This window comes from Neoarius graeffei, chromosome 23 (genome assembly GCF_027579695.1).
Source record: "Neoarius graeffei isolate fNeoGra1 chromosome 23, fNeoGra1.pri, whole genome shotgun sequence".
Taxonomy (NCBI): Eukaryota; Metazoa; Chordata; class Actinopteri; order Siluriformes; family Ariidae; genus Neoarius; species Neoarius graeffei.
The window spans coordinates 22825709-22839116 of NC_083591.1; the positions used below are offsets into that span (position 1 = coordinate 22825709).

The 13408-nt window shown below is 43.4% G+C and overlaps 1 protein-coding gene across 4 annotated transcripts in view; it reads right to left on the reverse strand.

Moving 5' to 3' along the window:
* Positions 1-13408, reverse strand: part of dip2cb (disco-interacting protein 2 homolog Cb) — a 205492-nt gene that overhangs the window by 114380 nt on the left and 77704 nt on the right. For 2 of the 4 annotated variants that reach the window (XM_060905941.1, XM_060905939.1), the window contains exons 2-3: positions 1504-1575; positions 752-853 (exon numbers count right to left, since the gene is read on the reverse strand). In XM_060905941.1, the coding sequence (XP_060761924.1) occupies positions 752-853; positions 1504-1575 (174 nt within the window). Of the gene's footprint in view, positions 1-751; positions 857-1503; positions 1576-13408 lie in introns of all 4 variants that reach the window. The other 2 variants (XM_060905940.1, XM_060905938.1) reach the window with 1 other exon arrangement.

Below are 13408 nucleotides of genomic sequence, written 5' to 3' on the forward strand. Positions count from 1 at the left end.
CAACCCGCTCGCGCCGCCTCTTCTCCTTTTTCGGAAAAAGCCAACCCACTTGCTCCGCCTCTTCTCCTTTTTCGGAAAAAGGCAACCCTCTCGCTCTGCCTCTTCTCCTTTTTCAGAAAAAGCCAACCCTCTCGCTCCGCCTCTTCTCCTCTTTCAGAAAAAGCCAATCCACTCTCTCCGCCTCTTCTCCTTTTTCGGAAAAAGCCAATCCTCTTGCTCTGCCTCTTCTCCGCTTCCAGAAAAAGCCAATCCACTCTCTCTGCCTCTTCTCCTCTCTCGGAAAAAGGTAAAAACTTCTTCCTGAACCTGTCCCGTTGTTACCGTTCACTGCATAACAATAAGGCATGGTTTTTCTTTGGAAATTCCTGAACGCACGTCTGCACTCAAGCCGAACGGCAACGCAAGTAAACGGAAGTGGACTCAACTCAAGCGGTTTGTTTGTCTTGAATGACGTCATGCGCCGAGTGGTCAAGAAAATCGCCGAACAGAAATTCGCCGTGATCCGCACTAACTTATTTTAATTATTACTTAATAACAATACTTCTTGGGACCAGAAGAAAATTACAAAAGGTTTAACATATAAAGTTTCAAATGTGCATAAATTGAAAACCGTTGCCTATGACCTTTAACTTTGAAATGTGCATGTAGTGTACCTTTAAATATTTACTCTAAAAGGTCCAATTATGTACCTTAAATAATTTTTTAAAAAAGATAAAAAAAGGTACCACGTCCGTGAGAGTGTACATCTTACCTGAGCAATATCGCTCATCCCGTGAGCCAGTGGAGCGTCGTCGTTGGTAACGAGATGAGAATGAAGATGATGAAGGAGTCACAGGGACCCGAGACTCCGCTCCTACTGTCAGTATAAAGGGACAAAATCAGAATTGCAAAACCTAAAAGGTAATCATCCTCTATACTGCAGACTGTACGAGTCAAAAGTTTGGACATGCCTACTCATTCATAGGTTTGCCTGTATTTTTACTATTTTGTAGAACAATACCAAAGAAAAACTATGAAATTACATATAGAACGTATATGGAATTATGTGGGAAACAAAAAAAAAAAAAAGGTGTTAAAAGCAAAATATGTTTCATATTCAAAGTAGCCAGTGTTTACCTTGATGATGTTTCACATGCTACTGGCATTATCTTAACCAGCTTCATGAGGTAGTCACCTGGAATGCCTTTCAATTAACAGGTGTGCCTCAGCAAAAGTTAATTAGTGCAATTTCTTGCCATCTTAATGCGTTTGAGCTCAAACTGTAAATAGTAAAAAATAATACAGTAAACAGCCCTATACCACAACTGTAGTAATCCATATTACATCAAGAACCACTTAAAGAGAAAGGACATCCATCATTACTTTAAGGCACGAAGTGTCTTTTAACTAACAAAAATAAAGAAAAAAAAACCATTGAATTAGAAGGGGTGTCCAAACCTTTGACTGGTCCTGTATGTCTGATCTAAGACCTCACGTACGAAAGGTAGTATTAGTGTGTAGTACCTGGTGCATGGGGCAGGTAGGCTCGAATAAGTTTGGCTCTTTTCTTCTCATAACCCTTTTGAGTGATGTCTCCTGCCAATAAAACAGCAGCATTGATTAAATGTATCGAAGATTTCGTACACTCACCATTCAAACTCAAAGGAATGAAAGACTGTGCCAATCAAAACTGGCATCATTCAAAGCTGCCCCGTTGTTCAGCTTAGCCAAGTTGGTGATATTTAAATGCACAAAGTAGCAGCACATGTAAATGTGTGAGGTAAACAACATGTTACCTACACATACGACACTTTTAGAAATTCATGTTTTAATACCAATAAAAGCAAGTGAAAAAAGACAATGAAATATAATTGCATAACTTCTGATTCACTCCGTGTGAGCTCACTGATTGTTTGGCTCAATTTACACATGCTGCATCTCACATGCTTAACCTGCAGCCCTGATGATGGAAATAAGGCCCTGTTTACAGTATTTCGAATCAGCGGATCATTAGATTAACGTTTTTAAAACGATTCGCGTACACACACAAAATTTCTGTGCCCGCAACAAAACCGTTCCCCGTGCACACAGCAACCCCAATACACGGATACGCTAATCACATGACTAATTAGACGGCACGTCACATGATCCCAGTGCATATCGGGCATGCACAAGTCACTCACCACTTGCAAGTGGAAGGATGTCGTTGTAAAAAATGAAGTATGCCAGTCTGTTATCAGCGGTACTGGTACTACAATGACGCCTTTTTTACACCGTGTATGGCCTTCGTGTTTATGCTAGAAGGATCTAACAGTGTTCGGTACACTCTTCACCTCGCAGAACGGCCGTTTTTTGCGATTATAACAAGACTATTTAGTACTACGGTAACCAACACACTTCCTGTATTGCTCATTCACTTAATGACTTCAACACACTTCCTGTATTGCTCATTTACATGACCAACGCCAGCGAATCAGGAAGGTGGATGTCACAGTGATGTTGTCCAATGACGACGTCAGCTAGAGCTCAGCACTGCGTATCCTCGTTCCTCAATGTTTACACAGCACCAGATCAGATACGTACTGGGTTGAATACGTGGGCCCTGGTGGATTCAAACTGTTCCGTCTGTGGAGTCGTTTTCCGGCGTTTTAATGTGCACAGACAGTGCATCTGCAACGAAAACGATACGGATACGGTCTAATGTAAACACCACCTAAGAATTAAACAAGGATGGGGATGAGTTTCTCCCCAGAGATCATTCCCCTTAACACTAATAATACACAGAGGCCCACAGAGTTTTTATGCCTCTGCCACCAAGTGGTGCCACATTATGTTTCAGGTTGTGCGATTTCTCATGAATGAGTGGTTGAAAGTTTGTAAGACTTATATGGAATCATCATCTGTTCAGACCTGGCATTAACATCTGTCTTGAGTGATTCGATCTCAAGTGGACAGCTGAAGTGCATCTCTGTTTACATGCGGCATTTTGAACATGGATTTAATACATTGTTTCTGCTGGAGGAAGTGTGATGCGCACATTTATCACATCAGTCTTACGCTGCATTTGTTTTCAGGCTGAAATGTCCAGCGAATCCTGTCTCATTTACCTGTACAGGCTGCTTCAAAAGTTTCGATCACGTGGCCTGCTAACAAAACATGAAATGATAAAAAAAGATATGAAACGTAGCTGCTTGTCTCTGCTATTATAGCATCAGCTTTATCCATTAGCCTAATGGTGGAGAATTCAACTGTTTCATCTTGTAATGATTGGATATTTTCCAGCTGGAGCAATGACATAGTCTATTAGGTGATCCTTGGTGGCCGTCTGAAATGCATCAAGGCACTTTTGTGTTCACACTACAGATGTTATGTGGTTGTATGTGTCCGAGACTACTTCCATAAGTACAGGAGGGATCAGATCACAATGTGTCCTTGAGACACAGTCAAACCTGTTCCTACAGACGTATACTCAGTGCTGTCCACTTATAATCGGATCACCCAGGACACATGCGAGGTGTGAACAGGACTGTCGCAACCAGAAAATATACCAATTTGATTTTGGGATTGAGCCAGGGTTAAGAACAGAAATATTGTGAAATTAGTGAGATAGTTTTTCTTTAATAGCTTCCATCCTGTTGGTCTTACAGAGATAGTTGTTGCACATTTATGTTCAGGAATGAAAGACTGATATGGAATTAACACTATAACCAGCAGATGAGCAGATTAGATTTTGGAATTGATCCAAACAGGGTTAAGGTCACAGCAAGGTCAAACACCTGAAATAGCTTTCTTCCTGTTTGAAGTACATTTTAAGGGGATTTCAGGCAGCAGAGGCATCCTCAAAACTTTATCAACAAGAAGACAGAGTCATCTATATCCCCTGCCCTATATACCAACTATATACCAAGTTTCAAGATATTATTTGTCACATTTTTCAAGTTCTGCTGCAGGAAACCAACCCTACCTCTTTACACTGACCTCAGCAGCCCATGGCATAAGCCCACCGGACCTTTGGTCCAGATGAGCTAAAAATTAAAATCTCATATTTCTTAGTATCAAAAGGAACATATACATTACTTAATCAACACACATACCAACTTTCAAGACCGTACCACTCATAGTTTTCAAGTTCTGCTCCGGAAACAAAACTTACCCGTAAGACTAACCTGAGAGACCAAGTCTGAAATTGTTTCACTGGAAACATCTCATCTCATCTCATTATCTCTAGCCGCTTTATCCTGTTCTACAGGGTCACAGGCAAGCTGGAGCCTGGAGCTGAACAGTCTTAAAAACTCCTTTGTCCCTCATGTCATCAGACTGTACAACTCCTCTCTGGGGGGGAGGAGGGGTAACAGGAGGACAGAGGATGGGAAGGAGCAGTAGCCTAGCCTAGCCTAACAATAAGCAATACCGGACAATGTGCAATATAAAGTGCAATATCTCTCCTGCCGCCGACGCCCCCCCTTCTCCCCACCTCTTTTTTTTGTTTGTTTCCCCCCTTCCTCTCTTCCCCATATATCTTATTCTTTTTATATTTGTATGTAAATACTTTAATTTATTTTTATTTATCTAGAAGTTTTTCTCTATTTATTTTCTCTGTTTATCTGTAATGATGCTGCTGGAATCTTAATTTCCCTGAGGGAACCTACCCAAAGGGATCAATAAAGTTTTATCTAATCTAATCTCTATCCCAGCTGACTACGGGCGAAAGGTGGGGTACACCCTGGACAAGTCGCCAGGTCATCACAGGGCTGACACACAGACACCCATTCACACTCTCATTCACACCTACGGTCAATTTAGAGTCACCAGTTAACCTAACCTGCATGTCTTTGGACTGTGGGGGAAACCGGAGCACCCGGAGGAAACCCACGCGGACACAGGGAGAACATGCAAACTCTGCACAGAAAGGCCCTCGCCGGCCACGGGGCTCGAACCCGGACCTTCTTGCTGTGAGGCGACAGCGCTAACTACTACACCACCGTGCCACCCTCAATGGAAACATGAAAAATTTTTATTTCTCAGTATGTAAAGGCACATATACATCACCTTGTTAACATGTATACCAAGTTTCAAATCCGTATCATGAATAGTTTTGGATATATGCTCCAGAAACAAACACTGCTCTTAGAAAACTAAGTAAAAATCAATTTTTTAATGTAAAAACTTGAAAAATACTTTTTTACCAAAAATCCAAAATAGGAAAAGGTACCAGTTTACACATTGCTTGATATGTATACAAAGTTTCATGAAGATATCTTCAGTAGTTTTAAAGATACACTGCAAAAACTAGCCATCCTAATATAAGGAAAAACATAATAAATTTGAGAACATTTAGACTATAATCAAGTGAAATAATCTGCCAGTGCAGTAAGATAATTACACTTGGTAAGACATCTTAGAATAAGTTGGTTGCAATCTAGAACTAGGTTTAATAATCTCAAAATTGGTGTCTTGTTCTCTTCTACTAAGAAATGCTAGATCGTTTCAACTATTTTCAAGATATTTTCACTTGCTAAGATATCATTTTTTGCAGTGTATGGCCCGGAAATGAAAACATGACCGGACAGACAGCTGAACGGATGGAACCCGTTTCTATATTCCCCACCAAACTTCGTTTGGGTGGGGGATAATAACCTTAAAGCCAAACAAAACCCAAAAATTAACTCTGTTTGGCAATCACGGCAAGTATCCTGATGCGTTCCCTGTACGTTTTAATTAAAAAGGAAACTTTATAACATCAATTTATCCATTTTAAAAGTTAGAATATTGATTAAAATGGGCTTATCTGGGCGCAGCCATTTGCAGTGAAACCGAATATCTGCTCGGGACATAGCTAACTCACTAGTACACCGTTTACCTTAGTAACACACAGCCATCAAATAAAAGCTTCCAATTCTAAAAAAAAAAAAAAAAACCACAAACCCACCCCTTGGCTCTGTGTGTGTGTGTGTGTGTGTGTGTTTCACTGCTCCAGATGGGTGAAATACAGCCAGATAAAGAATTCCACTGTGCTGTAATGTATATGTGACAATCAAAGGCTTCCAATTCCAAAAATCTAATCAGACATTTTCTGTAACCATGTGATTTTTACTGGCCACAAAATACACGAATCAATAAACTTCATTTTTATGAAGTTTAAACCTCACGCGGTGAGATAACGCATACGCAGCACTGACAGACACTAGTAAACAATGCTCACTGTCATAGTAACACGATTCTTGCCATCTAAAAATACTGCTTTTCTCAATGAATAAAAACAAAAACAAAAGCACGTCACAAACATACAAGGAAAATTTTTATTTTTGTGTGTGTGTGTGTGGGGGGGGGGGGGGGGGGGACACACTAGTAGCCGACGATGGAGTGTTTATAGACAGCAAAACAGCCTCTTGGCTGTGTGTCTGCACACTGCTTAATTTTGTGTGTGTGTGTGTGTGTGTGTGTGTGTTCACTACTTCAAATGATCAAACTTATTTTTACAGCTAAATGCTTGAGACTCAGGCATATTTAGGGTTGTTTACAACAATTCAGGAGCGATGTATCCACTAGATCTCAGCCTCGGTAAGTCATGTGATGTGCAACTTGCGTCAGAATCTTGGAGTCTCTCGCATAATTTGTACTCAGAGTGCAATATTTGAACCTCGGCGAGAGTAAGATGGCAACACCTAGGGACATTTTATTTTAAAGGAAAAACAATCTGTACACAGTATACAGATGTGGTTATTATCTCTGAGTATAAAGGAGTTTATTTTTTGGGTTTTATTTGGCTTTAACTGACACTATTTCACGATAGGACACAATGGTTAATAGGAACAAATCCTGTTAACCAATGATAAAACAATAGGATAGATAGATAGATAGATAGATAGATAGATAGATAGATAGATAGATAGATAGATAGATAGATAGATAGATAGATAGATAGATAGATAGATAGATAGATAGATAGATAGATAGATAGATAGATAGATAGATAGATAGATAGATAGATAGATAGATAGATAGATAGATAGATAGATAGATAGATAGATAGATAGATAGATAGATAGATAGATAGATAGATAACAAGTGCGCCATAAGTAACCAGAGATGTCCACAAGCGCTGGTGACTGGTGGTTTTCCCCACCTACACAGACTGTGTGTGCCGGCTACTCGATTCCTGAAAAGGAGGAAAAAACCTTGCTTTTCAATGTTCATACGATTTATATTGTCTCCGGTGCCCATAATTTGCTGCAAATCCAATTATTTCACCACGAAATTGTCTTCAATACAGGTCTAGTATGACTAGAAGCGACGCCATATTTGTTGATTGATTCTTGCACTCCGTTTAGCTGAGCCAGACCACGTGACCACGCTGTAACAGACGACGCTAAAGATGCAGTTGGTTGTTGCAGATGATTTCACTTGGTTTTCACAAAATATTTTATAATGTAATAATATAATTTACACATGCACCAAATAAGCTCACAATGCAGTTATGTTACAGAGCCAGGCAGTGTACTACAGAGGGTAAGTGAGAAAGCCAAGCACACACACATCTAGAGGGAAATTTCATATATATTTTGCAAGTATTTTACAGGGAAATGGTTAGTAATATATTAGCTGAGAATGCACCAGATTTTTTGAAAACTTCAAAAATTTCTGGGGGGCATGCCCCCAGACCCCCCTAGCATTAGTGCACCTTTGCTGCCACAAATTCCAGAGCCCTCAACTACTTTTCTTTTAAAGCTGGCTACTTCAGATTTTCTGGAGAAACCTGATAACATTCAGTAAGTGACTAGCATATGTATTAATTAATTTTTTTTAAATACCAAACCAAATAAATCAACACACACCTACATTAATGTTTATACCATCAATAAGTAAAACTGAGACCACAGTGACCAACACCTTAATGACTTGTCTGGGGTAGGGGTTGCAGAGACTAGAACATACACTAATGGCTGCTTTTGTAAATGTTAATTTGTCTGGTCGGTGTGTGTGTGTGTGTGTGTGTGTGTGTGTGTGTGTGTGTGTGGGGAACCTACAGTGAAGAAAATGGTAAAGAAAGCAACTAAATGTACTTTGATAGTCTAACAATACTTCAGACTAGATGAACCTTTCTCCGTAGGGCTGCTGGGCTCACCCTGAGAGACAGGGTGAGGAGCTCAGACATCCGGAGGGATCTCTGAGTCGAGCCGCTGCTCCTTCATGTCGAAAGAAGTCAGCTGAGGTGGTTCGGGCATCTGATTAGGATGCCTCCTGGGCGCCTTCCTTTGGAGGTTTTCCGGGCACATCCAACTGGGAGGAGACCTCGGGGTAGACCCAGAACACACTGAAGAAATTATATATCTCATCTGGCCTGGGAGCGCCTTGGGATCCCCCAGGAGGAACTGGAAAGCATTGCTAGGGAGAGCCTAGAATACCCTGCTTAGCCTGCTGCCACCATGACCCAACTTCGGATAAGCGATGGATGGATGGATGGATGGATGGATGGATGGATGGACGGACGGACGGACGGACGGACCCAATTCCGTGAGCTGCACACTATCTAAAACTACAGCAGGAAATGTCTTTATTTTCTATTGCTTAAACTGGAACTTCAGCAACTTGGTATCACTTTGAAGTATTGAGGCGTCCACTCTCACCCGCTCCCCAAGGAATTCCTCCTGCAGTTATTTTTGGTGTCCTTTAAATCAAAAAGTTTGAAGAGAATACATCTGACATCTTGATAAGAATGATTAAGCTATTTCAAAATGCAACAGCACCATGACAAGGAAATAAAGTTTAAATATCTGTTATTTTGCAAACGACCAAGGACAAAAGACCCGGTATCCAGTGGACCCTATGGAAACAACTAGAGGACACTGACTTTGCAGATGATGTGACACTGTTGTCAAACAGGGGCAGCACTCAGCAAAGCAAGTTGTCATCCCTAGATGAAATTGGTGGGAAGATAGGCTTATCAATCAATGTCCCCAGACCAAATCAATGAAGGTCAAACCAGCAGATGATGTCCCCATTTCTTTGCATGGAGAAACGATAGAAGAGGTCGAGCAGTTTCTCCATCTCGGGAGCATTGTTAGCAAGGATGGGAGCCCAGACCAAGACATCAAGGCAAGGCTAATGAAAGCAACAGCGGCATTCAGGATACTACATGCCATATAGAGTTCTGGGGTGATCAGCTACAAGACCAAGCTGTGTATCTTTAACACCAATGTGAAGTCTGTCCTTTGGATCTCCATGCCTGTGAGACATGGAGATCCAAAGCATCGACAAACAGACCTTTGTCGATCAATGCCTGAGGAATATTCTCAACTTAAAGTGAGAGGATCGTGTCTCCAACGAGGAATTATGGAAGCACTCAGGACAAGAATGGATAGAGAACCAGATTAAGAGGAGGAAGTGAAGCTGGATCAGACACACCTTACAGAAACCAGCTAGCAACATCACCATGCATGCCCTGCGCTGGAACCCAGAAGGGAAAAGGAAGCCAGGACGACCAAAGAACACATGGAGGCGGTCAACAGAAGATGAAGCCAGGACCATTGGATTAGACTGGACAAAGATGGAGACAGCAGCTAAAGACCAATGTAAATGGCAGGTGATGATGGATGACCTATGCTCCTCGAAGGGCCAAAGGGATTAAGTCAAGTAAGGTCATCTGCTATTTTGCAGAAACCTTTAATCATATTACAGCACCAAGAGTGCAGTGTGTCCTATCAAAAGCAGCATATGCATAACTTATGCTGGGGATATTTCCCCTTCACGGTCAAAGACCAAAGACATGGTATCCAGTGGACCCTATGGAAACAGCTAGAGGACATTGACTGTTTAGCCCCATTTCAAATCATGTTATTGTGGCATATGCACGTACTGTATAGAAGTATGAGGCACTGCACTGGCTATAGTAGTGAGTCAAACGGTTAATTTAATCAACTTGTGCCCTTTGGTTTGAATTTTGTTCTTCTTATGACCTCTGAGTTCAAGACAATACAGGCGATGTAATGCAATCCATTAGAAGTAGATATTAAAAGGCTATAATGCTGGTATTACCATAATGTTTTATAATGCTCATCTCATCATCTCTAGCCACTTTATCCTGTTTTACAGGGTCGCAGGCAAGCTGGAACCTATCCCAGCTGACTACGGGCGAAAGGCGGGGTACACCCTGGACAAGTTGCCAGGTCATCACAGGGCTGACACATAGACACAGACAACCATTCACACTCACATTCACACCTATGGTCAATTAAGAGTCACCAGTTAACCTAACCTGCATGTCTTTGGACTGTGAGGGAAACCAAAGCACCCTGAGGAAACCCACGCAGACACGGGGAGAACACGCAAACTCCGCACAGAAAGGCCCTCACCGGCCACGGGGCTCGAACCCGGACCTTCTTGCTGTGAGGCGACAGCACTAACCACTACACCACCATGCCGCCCCTTGGTACAGGATATTAAACTTAATTTTATTCACTCACAGCTTTCCGACATTGTCTTCTGACATTCTTCTGTAGACTCACCACACAGCAGGTGGTACAACATACTGTATATTGTTATTAGTCACAGCCAAGAAGGAAAAATAGTACTGCTAGGTTTCATGTAATGGTTCCCACTAATTTATCATTGTTTAGCGCACTGGTTCCCAGCCCTGGTCCTGGAGTACCCCGTCTCACACACTGTAGTGCTTATCCATAGATAAGTATCCAGCCTTCTTGGAGTCCCTGGGAGAGGTACTGAGAGGTGCTCAGACTGGAGACTCCATTGTTCTACTGGGGGACTTTAACGCGCACGTGGGCGACGGCAGTGACACCTGGAGGGGCGTGATTGGGAGAAACGGCCTCCCCGATCTGAACCCGAGTGGTGCTTTGTTATTGGACTTCTGTGCTAGTCACGGTTTGTCCATAACAAACACCATGTTCGAGCATAGGGGTGTCCATAAGTGCACGTGGCACCAGGACACCTTAGGTCGGAGGTCGATGATCGACTTTGTCGTTTCATCTTATCTCCAGCCCTATGTCTTGGACACTCGGGTGAAGAGAGGGGCTGGGCTGTCAACTGATTACCACCTTGTGATGTGTCGGATCCACTGGCGGAGGAGGAAGCCGGACAGACCTGGCAGGCCCAAACGTATGGTGAGGGTCTGCTGGGAACGTCTAGCCGAGCACTCTGTCGGGGATGTCTTTAACTCCCACCTCCGGGAGAGCTTCTCCCAGCTTCCGAGGGAGGCGGGGGACATTGTGTCTGAGTGGACCATGTTCTCTGCCTCCATTGTCGACGCGGCTGTTTGGAGCTGTGGCCGCAAGGTCTCCGATGCCTGTCGTGGTGGCAATCCCTGAACCCGGTGGTGGACACCAGAAGTAAGGGATGCTGTCAAGCTGAAGGAGGAGTCCTATCGGGCCATGTTGGCCTCCGGGACTCCTGAGGCAGCTGACAGGTATCGGCAGGCCAGGCGTGCCGCAGCTCGGGCAGTTGCGGAGGCAAAAACTCGGAACTGGGAGGAGTTCGGTGAGGCCATGGAGGAGGACTATCAGTCGGCCTCGAGGAAATTCTGGCAAATCGTCCGGCACCTCAGGAGGGGGAAGCAGTACTCTGCCAACACTGTTTACAGCATGGGTGGGGAGCTGTTGACCTCGACTGGGGATATTGTCAGGCAGTGGAAGGAATACTTCGAGGATCTCCTCAATCCCAACGTCACGTCTTCCACTGAGGAAGTGAAGGCTGATGACTCAGAGGTGGACTCGGTCCATTACACAAGCCGAAGTCACTGAGGTAGTTTGCAAGCTCCTCGGTGGCAAGGCACTGGGGGTGGATGAAATCCGCCCTGAGTATCTCAAGTCTCTGGATGTTGTGGGGCTGTCTTGGCTGACACGCCTCTGCAACATCACGTGGCGGTTGGGGACAGTGCCTCTGGAGTGGCAGACCGGGGTGGTGATCCCTCTTTTTAAGAAAGGGGACCGGAGAGTGTGCTCCAATTATAGGGGAATCACACTTCTCAGTCTCCCCGGGAAGGTTTACTCCAGGGTACTGGAGAGGAGAATTCGGCCAACAGTCGAACCTCGGCTCCAGGAGGAACAACGCAGTTTTCGTCCTGGTTGTGAAACACTGGACCAGCTCTATACCCTTCATAAGGTGCTCGAGGTTTCATGGGAGTTTGCTCAACCAGTCCACATGTGCTTTGTGGATCTGGAGAAGGCATTCGACCGTGTCCCTCGTGGGAAGGCCTCGGTGTTCTTCCCAAGGAGCTGGCCGAGGTGTCTGGGGAGAGGGAAGTTTGGGCTTCCATGCTCAGACTGCTGCCTCCACGACCCGGCCCCGGATAAGTGGAAGAAAATGAGATGAGAGGAGATGAAAAATACATGCTCATTTTGAATGTCAGCAACACATTTCAAAAAAGTTGGGACAGGGGCAACAAAAGACTGAAAAAGTTGTGTAATGCTAAATAATAATAATAATAATAATAATAATAATAATAATAATTTGGTTAATTGGCAACAAGTCAGTACCATGATTGGGTATAAAAAGAGCCTCCCGGAGAGGTGGAGTCTCTCAAAAGTAAAGATGGGGAGGGGTTCACTGCTCTGTGAAAGACTGTGTGGGAAAACAGTGCAACAATTTAAGAATAACATTCTTCAATGTAAAATTGCAAAGAATTCTGGGATCACATCATCTATGGTACATATCATCATTAAAAGATTCAGAGAATCTGGAGAAATCTCTGTATGCAAGAGATAAGGCTGAAAATTGACATTGGATGCCTGTGATCTTCAGGCCCTCAGGCGATATGGCATTAAAAGCAGATACGTATCTGTAGTGGAAGTCACTGTGTGGGCTCAGAAACACTTCAGAAAACCATCGTCTGTGAAAACAGTTCATTACTGCATCCACAAATGCAAGTTAAAACCAGATATAAACAATATCCAGAAACACTGCCACAGTGTTTCCCACACATTGACAAGACTATGGCGGCCTGCCATAGTCTAATTTGGGCCGCCATAGTCTCAGTCCGCGCCTGCACGCATGCACGGCGACACTGACGCACCCGGCCTGACACTGCGTGCGTTGCCCATCTGAGACAGCGTGAGGAGACAACTCTGATAAGCTACATCCTGTCTGCATCTACATGTTAAGGTAAGTTTATACAACTTTATGTAGCCTTTGACACGATTGAGAAGGTGACATTTAGGCTACGCTATTGTGCTTTATAGGCGCATGGAGAGCACATTGATCAGACCCTCCAGGATTTCGCAATGTTGCGATTTGCAACTTCAATGCAAATTCAACCAATCCCCGCGAATTCAGGGCAGTGTTACAATTATATCCAATCACCGCAACTTTCCCGCAAATTTGACCAAACGTTGGCATCGTCTTGAGGCGACGTCGACAAACTACCTTCCACCTTACTTCCATGTATACGTTCAAGAGAAGCAGCATGTGCGCAGTGTTG